The sequence below is a fragment of the Bipolaris oryzae genome, assembly GCF_000523455.1.
Source record: "Bipolaris oryzae ATCC 44560 unplaced genomic scaffold scaffold_187, whole genome shotgun sequence".
Taxonomy (NCBI): domain Eukaryota; kingdom Fungi; phylum Ascomycota; class Dothideomycetes; order Pleosporales; family Pleosporaceae; genus Bipolaris; species Bipolaris oryzae.
Window position 1 is genome coordinate 25911 of NW_006911463.1, and position 24457 is coordinate 50367.

The 24457-nt window shown below is 52.3% G+C and overlaps 11 protein-coding genes across 11 annotated transcripts; 6 read left to right on the top strand and 5 right to left on the bottom strand.

Moving 5' to 3' along the window:
• Positions 1-193: 193 nt before the first annotated feature.
• On the bottom strand, positions 194-730 carry COCMIDRAFT_106290 (uncharacterized protein; the record flags this gene model as incomplete). Its single annotated transcript, XM_007693902.1, has 1 exon — positions 194-730. A coding segment is annotated over one exon (537 nt), but the record flags the coding sequence as incomplete, so codon positions are not given.
• Positions 731-893: 163 nt separating this feature from the next.
• On the bottom strand, positions 894-1232 carry COCMIDRAFT_106295 (uncharacterized protein; the record flags this gene model as incomplete). The annotated part of the gene is made up of 1 exon (XM_007693903.1): positions 894-1232. One exon carries the CDS (start codon positions 1230-1232, stop codon positions 894-896), a length of 339 nt encoding a protein of 112 aa, XP_007692093.1.
• An 886-nt stretch (positions 1233-2118) lies between these two features.
• On the bottom strand, positions 2119-3650 carry COCMIDRAFT_52723 (glycoside hydrolase family 18 protein; the record flags this gene model as incomplete). The annotated part of the gene is made up of 4 exons (XM_007693904.1): positions 2119-2402; positions 2461-2548; positions 2702-3453; positions 3521-3650. Coding segments are annotated over 4 exons (1254 nt in total), but the record flags the coding sequence as incomplete, so codon positions are not given.
• Positions 3651-5097: 1447 nt separating this feature from the next.
• Positions 5098-6243, top strand: COCMIDRAFT_106308 (uncharacterized protein; the record flags this gene model as incomplete). The annotated part of the gene is made up of 1 exon (XM_007693905.1): positions 5098-6243. One exon carries the CDS (start codon positions 5098-5100, stop codon positions 6241-6243), a length of 1146 nt encoding a protein of 381 aa, XP_007692095.1.
• Positions 6244-7711: 1468 nt separating this feature from the next.
• On the top strand, positions 7712-8508 carry COCMIDRAFT_106287 (uncharacterized protein; the record flags this gene model as incomplete). The annotated part of the gene is made up of 2 exons (XM_007693906.1): positions 7712-7924; positions 7984-8508. 2 exons carry the CDS (start codon positions 7712-7714, stop codon positions 8506-8508), a joined length of 738 nt encoding a protein of 245 aa, XP_007692096.1.
• A 2308-nt stretch (positions 8509-10816) lies between these two features.
• On the top strand, positions 10817-12207 carry COCMIDRAFT_106286 (uncharacterized protein; the record flags this gene model as incomplete). Its single annotated transcript, XM_007693907.1, has 2 exons — positions 10817-12100; positions 12166-12207. The coding sequence occupies 2 exons, from the start codon at positions 10817-10819 to the stop codon at positions 12205-12207; spliced, it is 1326 nt and encodes a 441-aa protein (XP_007692097.1).
• Positions 12208-13476: 1269 nt separating this feature from the next.
• On the top strand, positions 13477-15090 carry COCMIDRAFT_106273 (uncharacterized protein; the record flags this gene model as incomplete). Its single annotated transcript, XM_007693908.1, has 1 exon — positions 13477-15090. The coding sequence occupies one exon, from the start codon at positions 13477-13479 to the stop codon at positions 15088-15090; it is 1614 nt and encodes a 537-aa protein (XP_007692098.1).
• A 285-nt stretch (positions 15091-15375) lies between these two features.
• On the bottom strand, positions 15376-17613 carry COCMIDRAFT_106303 (uncharacterized protein; the record flags this gene model as incomplete). The annotated part of the gene is made up of 1 exon (XM_007693909.1): positions 15376-17613. One exon carries the CDS (start codon positions 17611-17613, stop codon positions 15376-15378), a length of 2238 nt encoding a protein of 745 aa, XP_007692099.1.
• A 1101-nt stretch (positions 17614-18714) lies between these two features.
• COCMIDRAFT_8894 (uncharacterized protein) lies at positions 18715-22352 on the top strand (the record flags this gene model as incomplete). Its single annotated transcript, XM_007693893.1, has 3 exons — positions 18715-18839; positions 18936-19129; positions 19189-22352. 3 exons carry the CDS (start codon positions 18715-18717, stop codon positions 22350-22352), a joined length of 3483 nt encoding a protein of 1160 aa, XP_007692083.1.
• A 251-nt stretch (positions 22353-22603) lies between these two features.
• COCMIDRAFT_8895 (uncharacterized protein) lies at positions 22604-23431 on the top strand (the record flags this gene model as incomplete). The annotated part of the gene is made up of 1 exon (XM_007693894.1): positions 22604-23431. One exon carries the CDS (start codon positions 22604-22606, stop codon positions 23429-23431), a length of 828 nt encoding a protein of 275 aa, XP_007692084.1.
• Positions 23432-23800: 369 nt separating this feature from the next.
• COCMIDRAFT_29832 (uncharacterized protein) lies at positions 23801-24331 on the bottom strand (the record flags this gene model as incomplete). The annotated part of the gene is made up of 2 exons (XM_007693895.1): positions 23801-23992; positions 24041-24331. The coding sequence occupies 2 exons, from the start codon at positions 24329-24331 to the stop codon at positions 23801-23803; spliced, it is 483 nt and encodes a 160-aa protein (XP_007692085.1).
• Positions 24332-24457: the final 126 nt, after the last annotated feature.

Genomic DNA, 24457 nt, shown 5'->3' on the forward strand with positions numbered 1-24457 from the left:
GTTCGATGCCGGAAGTAATGCCCATGTGAGCCTTGATATGTGCTTGGAGGCAGGGAACTTTCTCCGACTTGGCGCACATTCCCGACGCGCAGAAGCGGATGTAGTCGCATCCGCCATTGATGCTGCCGCCACACCCGTTCTGTCGAGCAGCGATAAGGCTCATGTCCCTTATTGCGACGCTGGTCTGGTTTTGTGGGGTTTTCGGAACGGAAACCTCCTGCTCGCCGGGTTCATCATCAGCCGGTTCCTTCTGGCGATAAGTGTCCTCTTCAAGCCTTAAACTGGGTTCAGGTGTCGGAACCGATGGGGCTACTGCGATGAATTTATCGTCGATAAGGGAGGGGGGCGCCGTTGCGTCAGCTGGGGCAGCAAGAAAATCTGCCTGGGCACATCTGGCTATGACAGTGGTGCTCAGGCAGATGGAGTACTCGCCTGAACACGAAGGGGTGCCCGTCGCAGAGTATGTAGAGTAGCAGGGCCTGGTTGGTACGCAGAGATCTTGAGTTACGCAAGCCGACTTACCACCAGACCCATTACACCTGGTCGTGTGTAGATACGAGCTGCACTCACTACCACTATAAGGCGGCTCGAGCGTCGTGAGAGTGGGTGCTCCTGGGAGATTCGGTCGTGTTGTAGTAGGAGAGCCCTGTCCTCCGTTACCATTGCCTCCGTTGGATGTTTTAGTGCCGCCTAATGGGTTGCGATTCCATCCCCAAGTAGTTATTGTCATTCCGGAAAAGATGGTGGTTCCTTGTGTATGGCTTACGCCGGCTGGAATCTGCTGCTCATGCGTGTCCTGCAAATCGGGGTCATACGTAGGGCTACAGCCTTGTGAGCATGCTGTACAAAGTTGGTTGGAATAGAGCACGAAACTTACGCTGGGCAGCTTCCGCCTATGGTAGTCGTTGCTGTACCAGTGGCTGAGCATTCTCTGACAAGTGAAGTGGAGTAAGTTGTACAACTCGTTGTGCGCTGAGCGTCACAAGAGACCCAGCGGTCTGTGACAGTTCTCGTGGTGCACTCTTCCTCTCCCTCTTCCGGGTCATTGGGATCACGACTACCGCCACCACCACCACCACCTCCTGCGCCACCACTACCGTGTGGGCAGACCGGTCCAACGCAGTTAAGATTAGGAGTGCTGCAAAGGGGGCCAATGCAACCGCAAATACATATGCAAGGACGCCCGCGACCTCTACCGCCACCGCTACCGCCACCACCTCCACTATTATCATCGTCTTCTCCACCGCCGCAATTGACCTTACAACGGCTTCCACACTTTTGTCCAGGCTTGCAGGTCGGCTTTGGCGGCCCCCTGACGGCAGTGACAGATGATGGCTTACCCGGAGGTGGTGGTGGCGGAGGGGGGAAAGGGTTATCATCGTCCGAATTAATGGTAGGCCAGGGCCCAGGAGAATATGTCCAAGTGACGGGTGGCTGTCCTGTCCTGGTCCTGGTGAGAGTGACTGGCGGAAAATCGACGCTCGAAGTGAGGCCCAGTGTAGTCCGACTCTTCTCATCCTCATTCCTGCTGCTGATCCATATCACGTTCCACACTTCGATCAGGGTCGTGGTGACGGGGGGCAGCATGATGACCGTGCTGGTTGTCACGATGGTTGTGTCCCAAGTATCGAGAAATGAAATGGTAGCGGGTGGCCGGGAGATGGTCGTTGGCTTGTCGAGGGACCACGGGGGCATGATGAGTGTGCACGGCGGGAAACACGACGCGACTGGGTTCGGATCGTCATAGACCTCGGGCGCAATGTAAACGGGCCCAGAACCTTTACCATTTGACGGTGCCTCAAGACAGGCGCCACTCTGGCAACCTTTACCGCAGTGAGCCTCAGAATCACCGCAGTAGCCGAACGAGGAACAACAGCTTCCCTGGGGCCAGAGACCGCAGAACATGCCGTTGGCCGAGGCGCCGCATGATCCATCAGTCGTTTCCTGTCCCACTAAACATTTTCCACTCACGCAGCCAGAGCCGCAATGTGTCTCGCTGCTACCACAGTAGCCATATGACGAGCAGCAGTTGCCAAAAGTGCTGCCCTCGCACTTGAAGCCGCCATTATTGGGACCACATCTTCCATCGGTGGAAATGGGGGCACTGTCACCGTCACCAGTGCCCGAATTGAAGTCGACGGACCATGCCATGGTGCCGCCAAAGCAGAGGTTGTTGGCAAACTTGCGCTTCATCTCATGTGTCTCCTCGTCGTCGTAGCCGATCCACTGGTCATCCCAGATGAGCTCTTTCATCATGGAATCAGTATTGAGGCGTGGCGAAAGGTTCTTCTCCTTTATAAGCTTCTTGATCTCAAGGAGTGACATGACTCCCGCCTGGCGGGTGCACTCGGCCGGCTTGCTGGGGCCCGAAAAAGGGCACAGGAGCTTGTTGCAGCTGGGATCTGTAATGAGTTGTTAGTTGACATACACTGGCAATCGCTTGAGGGCGGCTCAGCGTACCTGACAATGTATATCCTCTTCCGTACCAGGCAAGGCCAAAGTTGATCTTGGCCGGATCCAAGTTTGCATACCAGAGGGGCAAGGTGTTCTAAGTCACGGTCTGTTAGCGAGATTCCAAAATCATATGTCTATGACCAGAAGCCACCATGTCGGTGTTGACTGAATACTTACTGTGATGCATTAGTAAACGGCGTAAATGATAATGGTTTCATTATAGCTCACCATTGTAAATCTCGCGCACATCTGCCTGGCCGCGCACCAAAGATCCCAAAGTCTCGACATCGGAGTCCCAGGAACCATGCAAATCGTACGCCATGAATCCAAAGAAGTCAACATAGGGCTGCATGGCCTCTGCATCAAAATACCGAAGATACCAATAATCTGGCGCCAGAGTCAAACTGATACCATACTTGTTTCCGTATGCTTCTCTCATCTCCTTGACGAGCTTCGCGAAGTTTTCAGTATCTCCCTTAGCGCCTCCTCGCTTCGGCTCCACAGGGTACTCCCAGTCCAGGTCAACGCCTGTGAAGCCGTACTTATCCATAAACTCAGCTGTAGATTGAATGAAGGCGGCTCTATTCTCACGGGTGGAACATAAGTCGCTCCAAGTCGTGTGTGTGGTGCCCGGGTCACTAAATGTGTAGCCACCAACGGCAATCCAGGTATTTGTGTCGAGGGCCGTGAAATCCTTCATCAGTGGGATATCAGCATCATCCCACGGCCGGATTCTAAAATTCTTTGGGTCAATGGATGCAAACGAGAAGAAGAGATGGGTATAGTCCTTGGCCTTGATATCCTTGGGAAAGATGCGGTTGCACAGACGGTCTCTGCTGTTGGAGGCTAGGTAATACCCGATAATCCGGGCCTTTGTCGTTCCAGAGCCCTCCCCACATGTTTTTGGTCGGATGATCTCGCAGGAGCCGAAGTTTTCCTGGCACAGTGTAAATTTATTTGGCCCAATGCAGTGAACTTCGGATGTCCCACACCATCCACCTGAGATATTATGCTTAATAAGTGACGAGAACAAGTTACAGAATCAATAGACAGTGCTATCACTCACCCCAACTACAGCATAGGTTCATACCGCATTTTGTGTTTCCTCCTTCGGAGAAGTTGCCGCACATGGCCACAGCATCACAGTTACTGGTGCAGCCGACACCACAAAAGTCTTCACCGTAACCACACACTCCCTTAGGGCCGCAGCAACTGGTTCAATTAGAATTTCGATTTTTCCAAAATCTTTCTTGTCTTTGACAAAGACTGAAACGTGAGAACTAACCTCTTGTCGGGGCAAGGAGCCTTTTTGCACAAGAGGCCTCCATTTCCGTCTTCTTCGCGCTGTCTTTTGTGAAAGATGCTACCCGAAAACTCCGAATTCACGGATGAGTCGTTTCTGTTAATCTGGCTGGTTGTAAACAAGGACATGAGGTTGAGATAAGGAATGGGAGGCGCATGCTCCGGAGACTGGTGGGTGATATCTGGGGATTGCACCGCCAGAGCGCTCTGCACGACAATGATGGCAATTCCAAAAAGACACACTGAGTTTCGGAAGCGTGCCAATTTCGACTCTGATACATTTGCCTCGAGGAAAGGACGAGAAGTTCTGTGGAAGGTTGTGTTCCATATAGGATACCTAGGTGTTATGTACATATACTGATACTACTCTTCTACTCATACCAGGGTTATGTTCTCCAGCCTTCAAGTCTAACGGCGTTTCCTACTCCCCATCTCGGTGGCATGGAATGAATCAAGACTTTACTAACCCACTAAAATCCTCGACCTACAGTCCAGGGTATGACCCATTTTTTTGCGGCACAGTTGGGGGAGTCCGTGATTTTTTTTCTCACGGCACATTACGAGGAGCGTGTGATTTCTTCCTGTGGCACAGTTAGAGAAACATACGATTTTTGCATGTGGCACAGTTAGGGGAACGTATGCTATTTGCGGGACTGATCCTTTGCGTGCCAAGCTTCCTAGAAGCGCCGAGTTCCTCCAACATGTATGACTGGTCATTATATTGTACTTAATCTGGAATACAACAAGTCTGGCAGGCGAAATCTGAAGCTTGTGGTCTCGGAGCAATCGGCTATGTGCGCAAGCAACTGCCGAGAAACGGAGAAAAGTTAAATGCGGCAAGAACGTGAAAGGCCAAGTAGCAAGGTATGAGAAAAACAATGGAAGGATCAAGGTGAACCAGAAAAAGAAGAAAAATGCTTAGCGTGTGATCAACAAGCTTTCCAACGCCATCATGCATCACGGTGAAAACAAATAACCGCAAAGACGACCGGGGTCGACGGCGAGAACAGACACGTAGGGCGTAGGAAATATTCGCAGAGAGCACTCAAACAGGTACCGGTCTTGTTTCATTATCGTATCTAGGAAAGTTTGGACATCTCTGAATTTCCATGCAATCACAGTATTTACGCATTGCATGTATCCTTTGGGTTCGAGTTTTCATAACTGCACTGCTCCCGTAAACCATAGTTCGGCTAACGGAAATCAACCTGCTAGCGTCGTGATATGTTCTCGGTTAAGTATATTTGCTAGATAAATACCGCTATCTCTGTTGAGTCTGTGACTCCGTCTTCTCTTCAGACACCCGCCAGGAGAGCCCCACCGAGCGCGTTACAAGCGACCATGACGGCGAATATTGAAGGAGACGCGTTCGGCCGACTTCCCGTGGAGCTCAGGATCAAGATCCTTAAACTATCACCAGACCCCTTATCACTACGGAGCTTGGCCCATGCGTCGCCCACCATGGGCAGAGTGCTCAACAGATATCCGCTCGAAATTGTCGAGGTAGTCTTAGACGCTACCGTTCCCCTGGAGACTCGTCGGCTGATGAGCGCGGTTCTCAAAGCTCGGGTTTCGCGCTTGCCAGCATCCCTGTCCGAGGCGCAAAGGGTGGCTAGAATTGACTCGCCTGTGGTCACAGACGACATGCGCTCGTCGATAGTGGACCGGGCCGCCGCGGCAGTACGGTATCTGCTTGCCACTGCCGAAAATGTTCATGCCTGGTCCCATGTCTGCCTGGAACATCTGATACGAAAATCAATGGAACTGCGGCCCTCTACGCTGATCAAGAATGGGGCTGGCCATACATCTCGGGAAAGGTTCGAAAGGGCCGAGAGCCGTAAAGACTATGTTCCACAGTATACAGGCTCGCCTTCGTGGGTGGAGGGGCAGCGGATGATCAAAGCATTCTGGCGACTACAGTTGTTCCTGGAGCTCCAAGGTGCTGGCAATAAGGGCCGCTTAGACACGTATTGGCCTGGACAAGAAGTTGATGCGTTGTCCAAGAGCAGCCCGGATGGCTTTTACAACGTGTTTGACTTTGAGCGGGAGCAGATCCTAACAGCCTGTGACTTTTTCGACGCAGTCACTTCTGGGACTATCACTTTAGTTGAAGCTATCTACGAAAACACTTATGGTTTGCCAACAATACATTGGAATGAAGGGGCAGTGTCAGGGTGTTGCTGTGCCGAGCCACCCTCATTCGAGCGTAATCAGGACACTTTCCATCAGGGCCCAGAAAACCTCGACAAAACGCAAAATTCATACCACTTCCATTCCGTTATGTCCAGCGATCAATGGCTGGATGGAAGACCGCCTCTGCTGGGCCTTCCCTTTCACCCCTGGCGTAAATATGGGTTCGCCATATGGGACAACAAGCGCATGGCCGACTTAGGCATGAGAGACCTATCACACAAGCCGTTCACCAGGAACTATATAGCTTACTCTTTTCGATGGTTTAGTATCTTGTCTGAGGAGGATCTGCCTTAGGTTATGCATAATCAATAGTCGACCAGTGTATTCGCAGAGATTAGGGCCTAGAGTAATTGATACGGGATCCATACAAGCAATATAAAGAGATGATCAATATATGGATTTGTTACATCGAATGAGAGGAGTAGGAAAACTCACAAGTGGATATTATTGAAAGCAAGCATTCGTGATAGAGGACATGGTTCATGCATGTACGAGTTGGACAGCTTGGCAATGGCGAGAAAAGACTCACATCCGCATTAACTAGGGTATATGGGGGGTTTGAAGTTGTCTGGACAATTCGGTTCTGCTCGTTTGAGCGGATATAGTGGAGAAAATTTTGAAGAAAAGTTTGTATTGTGAGAGTCTAGGCAGATCTTTGGACTCGGGTTGATCCTGCATCCGTCTTCTTAGCTCCTGATGGGATCATTACTCAATATAGAACGGTAACGGACCACAAATGTTGCATGACTGTTGTAGCGCTGTTGGAATTCCACAGAAGGATTCAATCCAATATCAGCATGGCAAACGAGAACGAACGCGAAAGTAGGCCCGGTGGATGCACCTAGCGAACAGAAACGTGAGACATCCAACCCAAAGAAGTTAGCTCAAAGCCGACCTTGCTTATCGAGATATACTCATATTAGTTTATGCTAGGGTCCATGTGCTCATTCCGCAGCCATCGTTTGCCTAGCCCTGGTTCTCTGTAAAATCACTCCACTCGCCTTGCCGCCTCCATCGGGGCTAATATCATGACACATGTAAACATGGATGCTTTGTGACGCTACGAAGACCATAGGCTAACATCGCCCAGAGAGCATTCTCCACCCATGTGAACGATTGACTCATGTGGACACCTTTCGAGACGATGCATTATGTATTACCAGGCTGAGTGGTTCGTAAGCTCATCTCGACAGCCAAGCACATATTGTATATATCCATACGCCTCGACTTCTGCCATGTCCGCGTCTTGCTCCATTCGCTATTCATATCGTTTGTTCAGCTGCTCGTCATGATTTCTGCCGGCATCCTCGGCGGTGCTGGGACAACCGGAGCTAGGAGATATGGCCCTCGATACCGGCTCTTTACTGTCATTGTAGCTATCTGCATTGCGGTGTTCACTGTGTCGTACATCTCTCACGGTGTGCACAATCAACAGCTATCCGACTTACAGCAACGACGCATCTTGACCGAGCCCCTAGAATCCAACCACTTGCTCATTCCGCTGCCGCAGGAACATGTTTCGACTGAACTTGTCTCTCGTGCAGCCAGCCAGGAACTATGGGACAAGAAGGTTGTGAGTGGCAGAAGGTAAACCAAAGCATTGCAAGCTTACTTCCTTCCTTTTTTTCCTATGTTTTGACCCTCTCCTGACAGTTTGTAAGAAAGGACACTCACTGACAACATGGATGCAGTAAGCGAATTCAACAAAAAAACCACCCCTTCTTTCCATCTGCTGACTACCAGAACAGCTCTCTGGTGCATGATGAAATCGGATAACGTCCAGGCCGGAACCGTAACGCGAGAAATCCTCGAGAATACAGGGTGGCGAGAATTGGAAGAAGTTCCTGAACATCTATCAGATGATTGGCGCGAGTCACTAGGAACGGGCGATGGTCTGATGAATACGGCTAATGAGTTCCCTTCACAATGGGATCATGAGGAAGTATGGAAGGACGATGAGGGCAGGGTTAGAGAAGTAAGCCATCATAGTCATTCTACCTTTTTTTTACTAACCACATGGCCTGGCTGTTATAGCCCACCACTGCTGTTATGGGCAACATTGTTAACGGCGAGAATGGCTACATAATCGCCGGCACGAACTGGGGTCCCATGGCATCAAAGGATAACGACATGCCAGTGTGGATGATCCCCAATACAAAATGGACCGACATCGTGGCAGTTCAGTGGAACCAATATGTGGCAGGAAGCGACATCAAGCGCATTTACCGATCTAACGTGATATACCCTGAGTCGAGAGACCTTATGGAAACAGCATTAGAGAAGGTTGGGAAGAGTGGTGACCTGGCTGACCTACCGTTGTGGCCTGGCGTTGATTTCACGCCTGGGAAAAATCCCACCAAGACACCGATGAAGCCCGCAACCGAGGCCTTTATGGGCTTGCTCGGAAGTTCTCATGCTGCTGGTCCTGCGTACTTATTCATTCAATACCGGGCCATATTTAGCAAGAAGAGGATTAACACGATCAAACTCTGGAAAACTGAGGAAGAGGGGAAAGACCCCAAAGTAAACATGCTATTATACGTTGAGGACGTTCCGTAGAAAAGAAGCCTTGGCGATTCCGTCAAATGGGCACTGTTATTGCCTGAGGGACTTCTTTAAAGAAGCCAATGAGAATGGATAGAATTTACTCCAACCACTGCGATATCGAAAACGTGTTGAGGATTATTAGATCTCGTTAGCCCTTTTGCTAACAGTTGGTGTTTTGGTTCCTCCGGGCTATCTGAAAGTGGCTAGATACAGGTATCTACTTCGTGTCTAAACTTGGTGCAGGAGCCCGATGAGGAGAAATTATCAAAGAAAGCTTTTACGGCACTTTGACGTGAGATCTCCTTCCTCCTATCAATGTATTAAAAAGATGTCGAGTTCAATGCTACTAAACTGGGCTTGAATACCTAGGATGTTACTTTTTATTGTTAGAAGGGGAAAAATTCGCTCTCAGCTTGGATGCCCCGCAGAGTACACATATGCGCTTTCTATCTTCTACTCAAAATCGGTTGTCTCGAACGAATATCCGTACTCTGGTCAGGGTCGCGATGCATTAAGTTTGCGGTACCGCCGAACCTTGTCCTGAATCTTGTTGAAAAAAAGGCCCTTCTTATCTTCAAACGTGCAAGACCTCGAGAGAACACCGCTTATGTATGGGATCGTGATTCCTTGATAGAGTACTCGGTGGAACGTTTCGTATTGCTTCGTTCATTATGCAGCGCAGCTCAAGGGTGTCAAGTGGCACATATACTATGCGACCGTTTGAGGCGAGACGTGCGAGCCACGTGCTTATGCCAGGTCACTTCATCTGCAGAACCTGGTATTGCCAGGGCTACTATGTAGGTTCGCATCGCTGTTGCACCATAGCATTCCAACATGCGCATGAAGGCAATCAGCTACCTGGTATGAACTGGTAACGTCATTATATCAGTGAGTTGCAGAAAGAGAATGGGAATGACTGCATAACAGATCGGCTATCTTTCTTTATTGGGTCGATGGCAGCAATGGACACGCCGAATAATCGATCCAAGTAACATCTTATTAACTGCCGATGGAAATGCCCCGAAGGACGGCCGTGGATACAGAACATGTTGAATTTCAGAGGATAGCAAGGGCGGTATATTTACTCGACATGCGCGAGTCATCAATATGGACACAAAAACAATAACGTTGCAGCCACTTCGCTCACGTCCACCACGAGATCTTCCACGAGCTCATCGTATCCCTTCGACCAATGGTATTGAGAAGCGGAGCATTTTATCATTTGCAATGTATCTGGTGAAATGATAGAGTTAGCGCGATAGCCGTCCATGAAAGTTGATCCTTGAATGATGCTGACATGCTGAATGCAGCTTTATACGAAGACTAGTGGCCCTCATCGAGTCATTTGCTGGTTTTGACTCGCTTGAGCGATGCAGGGACAACAACTCTAGGCAAGGCAGCCCAGTAATGTGAAGCCTATCACACATGCGTCTCGCAAGATCCTTGTCCACCAACGTGTGTTGATGTAACCTTTCGCAAGGACTCGCCTAACCGAGGGAAACATGTTCCTATCTGCGTCTAGTGAATGAAGCTGGCATATTAGCGGCCGGAAGTGTATCTTCAGTGTTGTAGTCGACATGCGTGCTGTGGTCGATGCTATTCCAGATTTCTGGCATAACGTTCCTTGGTCTAGTCTCTTTCATGCCGAGTGCTGTAGGGTGGTGTCAGGGCGAGCTGTTCGCATTTACTACAAGCCACTAATTTACTTTTCAGGACGGTATTAGGTTTGTAGACAAGGTACAAAAAGATAATAATCGTCGATCAAACATCGTGCTTGAATAAGAAATGATTGGGAACATGTCCGGTGACCTCGCATCGTTGAGATATCCTAGTAACAGTGCAGTTTGAATTGGAAACCGATTCTTTACATGGTATATTGTTTACTCCACCATAACTTCTCACATATATAGCTATTTCATGCAGCCATGCGACCTCACTTTGGAATGGTTCTGGTGGGGCAAAGGGGGCGTACGCATCGGTGTTCAAGGCGCGCCCCGGCACAAAACACCGTCTTACCTGCAGGGTCATGTGCAAGCAAGGTAGAGTTGGACTTTAAATTGTTGGGATCAAACTAGTCAGGGACATTTACCACATGGATATATACCTGTTTGTATAGACTCACTGTAGAAGATTGGAAGTCACATGTAACCCTTGAGTTTCTTCAGAGGGGTTGAGTTCATGTACGTACTGATTTTGCGTTCTATCTGCAACCTGTAACGATGGCACTTTTCGATGGCAGGTATGCTTTGAAAAAATGATGATTACCACGAGATGGCGGACCCAACATTAAACATTGACACTTCTTCCAGCTTTGTTAACCATGATTGGAGACATTGTTGATTCTCAGCGTTCGCCTATTTCGCAACCACCACAACAGCAACGAGCATTCAGAGAGTCCTGTCAGAATTGTGCAGATTCAAAGGTCCGATGTAGTAAAAACAAGCCGACATGCGCGCGTTGTGCTCGCCGAGGCACGCCTTGTGTCTACCAACAATCCAGGCGTGCGGGGAGAAAGCTCACGTCTGTCGGACAAGCCAAACAAGCGCGACGAGCTGCCACAAATGCCCTGAGCGATGTTTCGAGCTCATACACGTGGGAAGTCGACATTGAAAACAATGACTTACAGCTCTCTACTCCCGGATCCGACACCACACCAAACACCACACCGAACACCACCGCCAGTCAAATGGGCCTCAATGATAGCCAAGCGATCCCAGAAAACCTCTCCCCCATTGAATCTTTTCCCAATATTTCTGGGTCGACAGAATGGTGTTCCAACGAGATGTTCAAAACCCTCTGCATTCAATCAGTTCCACTCATGTGCGGAGACGATGCCGACTTTGCCCTGCACATGTCGCAGGACCTAACAAACTTGAACGATGGATTTATTAGTCTGGATGATTCAGGTAGAGGTTCCGTTCCTGTCGACCTAACCCCGGAGTTTCTTGGATTGCCATTGTCATGGTCGGGCGTTGCAGGAGACACCCACGCGACTGGCTACGAGCCTGAAGATATATCCTCGTCCAGGCCGACATGCAACAAAAATTGTACTGCAGTCATCTCCCGGCTATTTCCAGAGCTGTTCTGTTCTTTTGGAAGCAGATGCGAACGCAGCCAGCTGCAAGGCCAATCATTGGTCAATGTCATCGCCAGCAATGAGAGTATGTCGGAAGCCATGAATAGCATTCTCGAGTGCGAGTGTAGCCAAGATATCCACGTACTATTCATTGTCGGCCTATGCACCTCGAAGGTCATGTCTTCCTATCTCAGAACAATGCGACGTGAGTGTCTCAAGAATGCACAGCGAGCCGGCGACTCAGATACGACGAACGACCATCAGCGAAGCACACTAGACGTAGAAGATAGTGATGCCAAAGCCGAGATCATGGCAGCTCGCATGGTTCTCGGCGGACTCCATCGCATCCAGCAACTTCTGGCTCATCTATCCGAGCGTCTCAAACAGACAGAGCCGGAAGGTGATCTTGCCAACGACTATGCTGGGCTAGGAGGGCTTACAGGAAATGAGTTGAGAAATCCATTTCCCCGCTCAATGCTTCAACAGCTTGAGCACAGCTTACGAGCCCATCTTCGCTATGTTTTTGCAGTATGTCACGCGCGGCTTGGGGCGCATAACGCTGATCCACTATCTACATGGACTACACAGTGCAGTGTCGAGTGCAGAAGGTGATGGACGAAAGAGATATTTCTTGACAAAATTTAAGCCAGGCGTATACGGAGAGACTTGCGGGCTCATCGATGCAGAGATGTAGGGTATGGTTTATTGCATGGTTTCCTTCAGAGGAAATGGCATTTTCGGTGCTCAGAGGGATGAAGAGGGTCCGACCAGAACGCCTGTGTAAGGTTCACCTTCTCAGATTTGAGCAGTAAACTGTAGACTCCTTAGTAAATTTAACGTTGATCATCCGAAAATGCTACGCGACGTGTGTGACAGGAACCAGTGAACACATGTTTAATCGCGTGACCCGACGACCTGCTCCTGTACAGTGTACCCGACTTTTTCGGAGATGGCCAGCAAAACGAACAGTACGAAATAAGCTGATTCAAATACTTAGCCAGTTCTCAACTGAATTTTGAATATCCTTAGAGTGATACAATTGGTTTGGCCGAATTAGTGAAGTTGGTGCGTGGTCGTGTGGATGTGCGTACGCGTCGTGGCAGCCGATCTGCAGATCAACCAAAGCCAACAAGTGCACTCGAATGTTTTGATAGACGCCACAATTCCACAGCCCAGGAAAATGGAGTCGCTTAAATTTTACTCCAAATGCACCTTGGGTTGCACAAAAGGCACAGACTTTAGGCCTGACGGGTAGAGTGAATGAGATCATGATCGCTAAAAGGGAACGAATCACTTTGCTTTGATAGCGAGCAACCAGGACTAGTTTACCGGCTGTTTCACGAGCTCTCCGCTAATGTTAAGATAAGAATCCGCCTCGCGTAGATCAAGTTGCGAGACATCATCATCATCATCATCAACAACAAACCGCGTTGTCGAATGTGAGTACGAGGGAGGGAGAAAGAAAAAAACGGCTGGGTACTGCGTGCGCTACACTTGGAAGGGGAAATTGCCAAAAGAAGAATAGTAACATGGACCCTTTGATCATGTGAAACGGGAGCCGTAGCCGCAAGTAAGTAGATCCCCAAAGTGTGCAAGGGTCCAAGTGGATTAAACGTGGGGAAAAATTCGCCTGGCTGAATTAATTAATCCGCGAAGGGAGAAAGAGACGGAGAGACGGGAGAGGGGGCGCGACTTCGGAAAGCCCAGACGTCCGTATTTCCAGCCAGCCACCCCCCCCATCTCATGACCATCACGCGTGGTCTTTTTCTCTCTTTCCTTCTCCCCCCGTGTATCTTTTTTCTTTGCTGGCCGTCGACTAAAGGGGAAAGCATGTCATCGGTCCTTGTCCTACCGTGATACACAATCACCGGGTCGTTCGTGTAACGACAAACTGCACATCCAACATGATGAAGAGCCCATCACCATCGCCATCGCCACCGTCGTCGCCACACAGGGCCTACCCCGCGCCAGAAGCAGCATCCCCCAGCGACACAGGATGTCAAGATGGTAATGCGCAACGGCTGCTGTGGCGCCTCTACGTCTCACATACACTCTCGACATGGAACGCACGCACGTTTGAGTTTGGCGCGGTGATTTTCCTCGCCGCCATTTTCCCCGGAACCCTCTTCTTCGCGTCGTGCTATGCGCTTTTCCGGGCTGGAGCTGCTGCTGTCCTAGGGCCCTGGATAGGACACCAGGTGGACTGCAGAAATCGACTGGACGTTGTAAGGCACAGCATCGTGTGGCAGAGACTGTCAGTCGCCGGGTCGTGCCTCGTCCTGGTCTTGATGGTCGCCGGCGGCCATGGGAAAGAGAAGGGATTGACGACATATGCCTTGTTTGTCGGGAGTGTCATACTAGCGTGTGTCGAGAAGCTGGCCTTCATTGCAAACACCATTTCCGTGGAGCGGGACGGGATCATTGTGGTGTCTGAGAGCCTGAGCATCGACCGGCAGGATTTGAACAGCACAATGCGGCGGATTGATCTCGTGTGCAAGCTCATTGCACCCGTCGGCATTGGACTGGCGGAGGGCTACTTCTCGACCCGACTGGCCATCTGGATTGTATTCGTGCAAAACGCCATCAGCGTCGTGGTGGAGTATTTTGCCATTGCCTCTGTGTACGCAGCGGTGCCAGGCCTCGCGCTCGGAAAAGCGCCGTCGCCGCCGCCGAACCACGAGCGTGATTCTGAAACAGCAGACACGCCAATGCGACAGTCGTCCCACCAGCAGGGCAATAATACCTCCGGGTCAGCCCCGCGTCGTCACACGCCGCCCGTCATTAAAACCATGGTGGCATCCCACCTGCGGCCGTGGAAAAATTATATCCAAAACCCTGCCTTTTTGGCGTCCTTTTCGCTCTCCCTCCTCTACCTGACCGTGCTGAGCTTCGCGTCGCAAATGACGACATACCTGCTATCACTCGGATTTACCAGTACCCACGTTTCGCTTATGCGCCTTGGCTCCGTCATGTTGGAGCTGTGCGCCACGGCCGTCGCCCCCTGGCTTATGCGCCGCATCAGCGCTGTGCGCGCCGGACTGTGGTTCATCAACGAGCAACTCATCTCGATTGCGCTGGCCGTCGGCCTGTTTCTCTGGTTAGACAACAAGCCCATGCTCGCTGGCGGAGTCCTGGTCCTCGGCGTGGCATTCTCCCGCCTGGGGCTGTGGGGGTTTGATCTCAGCGTGCAATATCTGGTGCAGGAAGATGCGCCAGAAGCCACACGGGGGTCCTTTTCCGCCGTCGAGATGTCGCTGCAAAATCTCTTTGAGCTGGTCTCCTTTGCCACGACAATGGTTTTTTACCGGCCGCAGCAGTTCAAGATTCCCGTCTTCATCAGCGCTGGCGCCATTATATCGAGTGCGGCGTGTTTTGCGGGCTTCGTACGGCGCAAAAGGGGCCATTTGCTGCACACGGATAGGTGCTTTAAGAGAATGGGTAAGACAGGCAGGTATGAGGTGTTGCCCACGATTGAAGAAGAATTTGAAACAGATGAAGAGGACATTAGACATGGATGAATTCTGCTGCGTCGAACAAAAGCCACATTTTAAAAGCTGAATGTAAATACTTCCAACAATTCCCTCTTCTACACCCTTTGTCAACGTGCGGCAGAGTCAAGTCTCACGGCTTCTTGGACTACAAGTAAGCATCATGGTTCTCACAATTAAATATGTAGACAGTGTTGAAACTAAACAGATATGCTATAAAGCATTCACCACTCGATGGTGAGCTATAGTCGTCTCCTTTCCCAACGCCAAAACAATGCCATGCTATGCAATCAAGACAGAAAACGAACTTGGCCGTTACGAAAAGGTTCGTGGAGTGGGCGTCGAGTCCCTGACATGCAACAATGCCACACCGTCTACAACATCTCCCTCACCACCACCCACTCCGCGTGTCAGGGTTGTGCCTTCGTCATCGTCGGTGTAATGGCCGTCTTCAAGATACTCCTCTCCCTCGGCATAGTCTCCACCTTCAACACTCTCCATGATTGAGTCGCCCATGCCTGTTTCGTCGAGCGAGTCCCGTGACATGTAGCTCCCTTCGAGATCCTCGCCAATGTCCGACCTTTCGTCTTCGCTGCGGATGCTAGCCGCTTCCGTGTCAACATCGTCGTCTTCGTCTTCGCTGTCTGTGAAATCGGCAATGTCGAGAGGTGGATCGCGCCAGTAGTTGAAGTCTGTGTAGGCTTCGCCCCCCGCTGGAACAAGCAGTCCGACTGGGGGGAAAAAGTGGTCGACAATCTCTCGCATACTGGCATAACCAGTCTTGTAAGAATTCAGAGACAGGACGTCGAGACTGACTTCGGCATTGGAGTTGATGGTGAAGATGCGTGTGGATGGGATGTTGACGGAGCGATAGGACAGAGCATCGGTAAATCGGTTGCCGAATCCCGCGTAGAAGGGTGTTTGGCCCGGGGGTTTGTTGAACAACTGCATAATATCTCGGAGGCAGGCCATTTTGAAGACTTCTGGTTTCCGCAAGTAGATTTCTCTGCGCAGTGCAGCAATTGTGCGATCTGGACTCATGATGACGGGGCCCTTTGGCAGACGGTAGTTGTCTTGCACGACGCCATTGAGGTAGGCTCTTGTTGTATCGGCTTGTCCGACGGAGCGACTCGTCAGGTAGAAGATATTGTAGCCATTGTTCACAATGTCTGTATAGAGTTTGGCAACTCCTTGGTGAGTCCAGTCACGGCCAATCATGTTGAGCACATGGCCAAGGGCATCTGACTTTGTGATTGTCCCGTCAATGTCGGAGATGACAATGGGCACATCGTGCTTCCAGTAAAACATGTAAGCCTCACACTTTGATCTATTCACTGTGAAGCTCATCGTGTTTGCGCCCGGCTTCAGATTGAGGGCTTTGAGTTGGTCACTGGTCAGACGCAGCGTCTTTGCATATGTCTTGGTCTCATTCTTGCGCGACTCGGGCGAGTGTGGCGCAGACATGCCGAGGGCACTATCCGAATCCCTGCGAATCTGGGGAAACTGGGCCGTGTCATCACTGCGGCCGCTGTCGCTCTGGTAGCCAGGATCGGACAGGGCGTCGCTTGAGCGGAGGGCACTCTCGTTCAAGACGTTGACAGAAGTCTTTGCCATGGCGGCGGCTTTGGCCTCCTCACTACTGTAGATCCACAGGTTTCCGTTCTCGTCGGCGCCAATAAGGGCACCAATGTCATAGTCGCCTGCAAGCTCGTCGGAGAGGATGCGCCTGGCTATGACCTCTGCACGCAATGCGTCCTCCTCGCTGCTCTTGTAGCCCGTCATGTCAAGCTCCAAGTCGCCAGTCTCGGTGACCTTGTTAGGGATATTTGAAGTGAAGAGCTTCTTGGAGAGCTTGATGGCGCGGGCAAGGGCTTCGCTGGGCGACACTGGCGGGGGACTCGTTGAGCGCGTAGATCTATTCCATGCAGTCGCGTCTTCCTTGCTGATCTGCAGCGGCCCCCTCTCATGTGGTTGGAATTCGTCAAAGGCTTTGCTAAAACTGTCCTTGACCGAAGGCATCGTCACGTCTGTGCTAGCCCTGTGCATCTGGAAGCCAGACCAGTCTCCCGACTTTGGGCGAGCGTAGTCGGCGTCTGCGTGCAGGTAGTCGGCAGGGGGCACCGACATGGACATGCGCCCTCTCCTCCGCGCCATGGCCGTCTCGTCGAGATCAAGGGGTTCGGGCTCGTCAAAGGGGCGGTCCGAGGAGGGCTCGGTGGGCTTCTGGTCGGGGCTGGCAGCGGGCGAGGCAATGGGCGATGTCTGCATCTCAGCGGGAATACTGCGCGAAGTCTCAAAGACAAAAAACGCCTCGCCGCCCTCGCCGAGCTTCATCGAGTAGTCCTGCAGCTCGCCATTGACGCGGAACTCGACCTTCTTGTCTGAAGGGCGCAAGATCTGGTACTTGCCGAAGCGAACGTGGAAGGGCGAACATGCGAGGGTGCCATCTTCGTGCTCGACGACGATGGTGTCGATGGCGCCGCTGAGGGTAGCGGGATTGATCGAGTTCCAGCCCTTTGAGACGCTGCCAGTGATGGAGCGGACGTAGTTCATGGTGGATGGGGGGGTAGGGGTGGGAGAGAGGGAGAGGGGGGAGAGGGTGGCAGCAGGGCCCTGTTTGCGCCGGGAGGGGGTGTTTGTGGGCGTGGGAGGCAGCAGGTGTCGGGGAATGTACGTCAGATGGGTTTTACAGAGGAGGTGGAATGATGCAAATGACCCGAGGCCGCGCGCTTTCACATGCCACACGACGGGCGCATGGACGAACAGGGCGATGGAGAGGCAGCAGAGGCAGACAGCAGCGGCTTGGAAGGGAGGCAGACGGAGCGTGGAGCGATAGATTGGGAGAGCGGCCAGACAGGGCGCTCGTGCGAGTCGATATGGCCGTATACCGTCATGTCACGGGCAGTCGGCGGCTTTGCGACGTCAGCACCGGCCGGCCTGGCGGGCTGGCGGGGGCCCACGGCCATCAGGTGGGCAATGGCAATGGCAAAGGCCATGGCGTGGCCATGGACATGTTGCATCTTGCATGGCCAGATGTCGTAATGGTTATCATGGCGACGCGCTGCACATGCGCCCACGAGGACATGGGCCTTGGATGGGATAGGATAGGAGGGGATGGGGTGGGATTGGATTGGATTGGAGCATGGAGAAGCCGGTGCGTGGGTGCGTGGGTGCGTGGGTGCATAGGGGAGTTGAGAGCCGTCACTGAGCGAGCGACCACGTGCACCCTTGGAATGAGTAGCCCTGGCTTGGCATATACACGAGTATTTTTCAAGAGTCCCGTGATCTACTACTACTAGAGAGTAGTGATACATGACCCAGTATGTAAATGTGTTGTACGTGTAGTAGTAGTGGTACTACTACTACTACTATACAGTAGTATAATCACGTGCACAGCCAAACACTCGCGCCACACACACACAGAGCTGCAGGGCAGCGGCGGCTTGTCGACACGCCAAGACGAGCACCAAATGCTTGTCGCCCCGGCCGCACTCGGCCATACTATTCCATACTACTTACTACTATGCCAGTTCACTCTCCCGACCCAGACAGACAGTCCACCCCCATCACCATTCGTTTTTCTCCTCCCCAGGCGGCGACTCTGGGCCCCGACAAGCAATAAACCCCCCCGCCGCCGTCCCCGCCCAAGCCATCATGTTTTCCGACCCTGCGGCCGCCCTGCACTGGCCGCCTGACGTCGCCCACTACAACATAGAGGCCCTCTTGTTCTCCTCGTCTGGATGGCTCCGAACCGCCTGCGTCGTCTTGGCCCTGTTCTGGTACGCATGCAATCAATCAATGACTGAATAAACATGTGCCTCGTCACCCACTTGGCTACTCCCTCTCCGACGCGCTCGTGTTGACTTCGCGCCCAGGGTCGCCTTCCGCGCATACCAAGTCCTCACCCAGCCCGTCGACAAGCTGATCCACGTCCTCGGCCTCGAAGTCCCCGTCGCCCCCATCGTCTCCCTCGCCGGCATCAAGGCTGATGGCGCCCTGCTGCACTGGAAGCCCCCCGACCAGCGCCCCTCGGTCCTCAAATATGTCATTCGTATCAACGGCATAGACAGTACGTCGTTGCCCTTTGCCCCACTCGCAACCCACCCTTCTAACCCACTTCTCCCCCAGTCGGCGATATCTCCCCTCAGGAGTCCTCCATTACTATTGAAAATCTCCTACCCGACTGTCACTACACGATCCGCATCGTCACCCTCAACTCGTCCAGCTTCCAGGCCCCCAGTGTCCCCATCCGCTTCCGTACCCTCCCCGCCGACTCGGACGACTACTACGCACCCCACCCACCCAAGGATGCCGTGCCTCCTTCCGATGACAATGACTACACTCCGACCCCGATTATTCGCCCCAACAAAACCCTCGCAGAGGTCGTCACCGCCGTCGCTGCCCCTCCCATGGCCCGCGAACACAGCAACAGCACCTCTCGCTTGCGCCGCCCAGATGTCGGCAGGAGGGCCTCACCTGCGTCGCAAGACCAGCCTCGCAATGCCCAAGAATCAGAAGGTTCGGATTCCATTCGCCAATTGACTGAAAAACTCGACGCCCTCCGACGCGAACTCGATGACGTGGAGCGTCAGATGCAGGATGAGGACCAGGAATTTGTCACCCAAAAGGCCATTCTCGCCGACAAGCGCGATGAAAAAAAGGCTGCGCTCAAGGAAAAAGAGGATGCCAGTCGCGACTTGCGCAAGGAAGTGGCGAGTCTCGAGCGCCAGAACGCGACAGCCCAAGCCAAGCGCGCTCATCAAGAAAAGATTTTCCGCCAAAAAGAAGCAGAGAGAAAGAAGCTCAAGGACGACGTAGCCAAATGGACTCGCGAAGCGGTCGAATTCCGTGAAACTGCAGAGAAGACTAAACAAGAGCAGGCCGAGTATGAAGCCGAGTCGGAAAAGCGCATTCAAGAAATCAAGGACAAATACGCTGAAGAGACCCAGGCCAACAAGGTCTTGGAGGACGCCATTCGCGAAAAGGGAATCCACATCAAGGCGCTCGAGGAGGAGAGAAAGAAGCTTGAGGCTGGCCAGGAGGGTGCAGAAGCGACAGACGGACCCGATCACGCGGAGAAAGAAGAGGACAACCGGTGGAAAATGACTCTTGGCTTGCTGCAACAGCAGTATGCCCAGGCCTGGGCCCTGTATGCAGAAGCAGAGAGAGCTCACCAAGATGCTGTTAATAGACTCGGGTACATGCAGCAACGTCGTCTAAGTCAACCCCAGCTCTTCTCTGGACCATCTGTTCCAGATATGGGACCAGGACCAGTGAGGAGGAACAGCCAACGGGCACGACCGCTAAGCATGCGCGAGGGCCTACTTTCTGCTGCTACCGGAGGCTTTGTTCACACTTCCTCGGCCCCTTTCAACAGCATTCCAACCACCGCGTCACCGTCATTCGCAAATCCAACTCCCTATTTCAACCCAGTGAATGGCATGGCACTACCTCCGCGTACTTACAGCACATCCTTCTCGCAAACCGATATGGAGAGCCTGACTGGAGGGGCCCCGATGAGTCCCACAGCTGGTTCGCTGCTTCCAGCTGGTCTGTTTGGAGACGACTTGGGCTTGACAGAAGACGAAGACTACGACGATCCGGGTCCACCACAAGCCCCTTCTCTCAACCCCTCGCCAAACATGAGAAACGTTCTACCCGGCTTGGGCGCGCCTGGCACAATGCACCACGCACAAAATTCGAGCTTACCAGCCTCACCACGGACTCAGTCCCCCACTGGATTTGCAAGTCCCAGAGATAGCGCCGGCGACCTGCAAATGCAGCCGAGCAACGACAACAATATGGATAGCGACAGACGTTCCATCAACTCAACCTCGAGCTCCTTCCAAACCAACCCTCAAGCCAGTCGTTTTGGCGGACTCTTTGGCCTCAATCGAGCACGCGGCAAAACATTCTCAGACGACGGCCCGGCCTTGGGATCCCTCAAGCCATCCCAAAGCCAATCTCTGCCACGTCAGGAGCATGGTTTGGATGGCCTCGGCGCTCCACGTCGCCGTGGTAGCCTTACAGAAGGCTCGTGGTATGATGCATTCATACGCACCAAGACGCAACCCATAGAGTCTTCGAGCAGTCCCAAGCACGTAGCTACTCGTAAACGCCCATTTAATATGTTTGGTAGTGCCAAAGGAGACGATCCATGGCTTCGATCTATGCTCGGAATGCAACAGAGGCCAGAGTCACCTCGCCAGGGGTCCACGAATTCTGGAGAAGGCACGGCACTGCCACGACCTTCGACAGAAAGCCAGACGCGCTTTGGTTGGAATGTGGATGCGTTCGGTGCCAGGTCTAGCCCTCTCGGAGTCGACTGGAGTGTCAACAACACGAATACTGCTTCGTGGTCCCGGTTAGGGTCTAGGCGGCCATCAATGCAACATACAGCCAACGCCAACTTGATCAATGAGGACATCATGCACGACGATGTCCTTGATTTTCCTTCAAATACGCGATCACCTACACAGGCACCAATTGGCACCCGACCGCAGTCGTCTGCGTCGCACATGCCGGGACAAATGTCGGCCTCGTCCTTACCACCTATTCCGCCAACTCCACCCAAACAGCTCAACCCAGCGGCTGCTAGTTTCACCATGTTCCAGTTGGGCAAGAAGACGGAGGAAGATAGGGCCGAGAAGGCTAAACGTGCTGCAGAAAAGGCCGCTGAGAAGGAAGCCAAGAAAGCTGAAAAAGCTGAAAAGAAGGAAGAAAAGGAAAAGAAAGCCAAGGCAGACAAGGCAGAAAAGGCATCTCGCAAAGACAAGCATACGCCGTCCGAAGCTGGTGATTCGCGAGAAGCAACCTCACCCTACCTTGACTCTCGCATGTCCCGAGACACACCATCCATCTCCACTGCCGATGCATCGGAGTCATCTCCACGCGAGTCATTGGAACATAGCATTTCTTACGCGGCATCAGACGCTGCAGGCTCCATAGGCAAAGAGTCGTTTATGCAGAAACTGACGCGCAAAGGCAGCACCAATCAATTTCTTACCTTTGGAAAGAAGAGCGGCCTCTTTTCCAAGAGCAAGGCTGGCGATGTTCCCGGGACTCCAGACGAAGTCGAAGAGGAGGGCTCTGGCGGCTTTTTTGGGTTGGGCAAAAGCGCAGACAGCGTAGGAAATAGCCCGAGCATTGGTACTTCAAAAGACAAGGCGAGCATGTGGGGCTCTATTAAGCGTATTGGCAAGAAGGACAAGACACCAAGCTTGCATGAGAGCATTGCAAGTGAGGCTACTGGTGACGAGGAGGACATGGCTGAGGAGAATATCAAGGCATAGCTTGTATTACTTGCATGATGTACAAGTTTAACAAAAAGCCAATGGCGTTTAAAAATAAAATTCGTATCGCTTTGTAAGATGATGAAACTACTTTGGTGTTCACTCATGTTCATTATCTTGTGTGGCGTTCTTCCCCGGATTCTGCATGCTGCATGCCAAGCACGGCGCGACTTGGGCACTTTACCTTGACTTCAGTCGAACAACCAACAACATAACCCAACCCCGCGTCTCCCCATTACACCACGGGCACCATGGCTTCGCCAGCCGCAGAAAATGTGCTTAATGGCATTTCTACCCCACCAGCTACCGCAAACGCACCCACACTCAGCCCACCTACACAGCCACCACCTGCATCGCAACCGTCGCAAGCATCCAATGGCGCGTCAACAAACCCAGCGGCCAGCATGAACGCCGCCTTTCCATCCAGCTCGCTCCAAGACAATGGAACCAGCAAGCGCCCTCGCGATGCACGCCTCATCCATCTGATCCTAGCCAACATGGGCGTACACGCCTACACGGAGCGCGTACCGCTACAGCTCCTCGACTTTGCCTACCGATATACCTCATCCATCCTTTCCGACGCGTTATCATACGAGCCACCCCTACCCACAACATCGGCGTCGAAGAAACGCAGCGGCCCCAACGCCGAGTCGGGTGAAGACGGTGTGTCGCTTAATGCGCTGCGCACGGCAGTCGGGGCGCGGGCAGCAAGCACCTTCCAAGGCACGCTGGGCAAGGAATTCATGAGCGAGGTGGCGCTCGAGCGGAATCGCATTGCGCTACCCCGTGTAGACCGCGAGTTTGGGATTCGCCTGCCGCCCGAGCGGTACTGCTTTACGGGCGTGGGGTGGGATGTCAAAGGCGCGTGGGAAGAGGAGCTCGAGGAGACAAACGAGGACGTCGATATGGATGATGATGTGGGTGCTAGTGGATCAGGGTTTGGGGGCCCTGTGGGCGGGGTTAATGGCAACGCTGGGGGTGAAGCCGGGGATACGACGATGGGCGGTATGGAGGATGAGGAGCAGGATGATGATGAATTTGAGGAGGCCATGGGGATCAATCAGGAGAATAACGGGTGATTTTCCTGAGTTAATTGTTGTTCAAGGTAATGACATCGGTGGTGGGAGGTGAACGTGAGAAGAGTAAAGACGAGGCGTTTGATGGGTCTTTTAGCATTTCATGGCGTTGAGAGAGAGAGAGAAAGGTATAGGCCTGGTCTTTCTATATCATATATACCAGAGCTTCAAATAGCTCAGCCTTTGCATGGTTGTACTTGGCATCATTGTCTAGCAAAAAAGAGAACAAATATATGAATGATTTCCAAGATGATGTTACAATATCATACAAAGTGAGTTTCGTCGTGTTCCTGTACAAGAATGGGTAATGTGAATTTGTTTCTTTTTTTTTCCTTTCCTTTCCTTTCCTTTCCACTCCACGTCCAATCCCATTCACGTCCCTCTATATATCCCTCCCCTCGTAACACCCCGATCATCCACACGATTCTCTTCACGCCTCGCCAGTCCAGCCTCATTCACTTGCTCCGCCCTCTTTCCAACCGTTCTCCCTTGCTCATCCAAATTCCACCACTCCTTATGCTTCGTCCGCGCCTCCTCAAGCTTCCTCTGATGTTCTTCTCTCGCCTGTCAATCGTCAGAACAATGTCCCAAACCTCTCATAAAGATGTTTACCTTTTTCCTCTCCCCCGCAAGCGCAAACCACTCCTGCCGCGCCTTGTCTAGCTCATCCTGATTCTGATACTGCAGCATACAACTGTTCATGGCGAGCCGCGCATCGCGGCATGCATAGATCATGGTGAATGTGCGGCCGAGGGCACACGAGGCAAAAGTTTCGATTTCCGGGGCACATTTGGCTCGCACGTTTTTGTAGTACAGGTCGCGCACTTGTTGTTCTTGCGGGGCGGACAGCGGCGTGGGGTTGCTGGGCAGCGGGTTGTTGCCGATTATCATGCGGTCTGTCATTTTTGCCTCTGTTCGTGGAAGACGGGTGCGCGGAAGGGGCGCTGGGTGGAGTGACTTGTCGCTCCTCGTCTCTTTATATATCTAAGTTGCTGTGTCACCTCGATGGTGATGGTGGTGGTGGTGGGG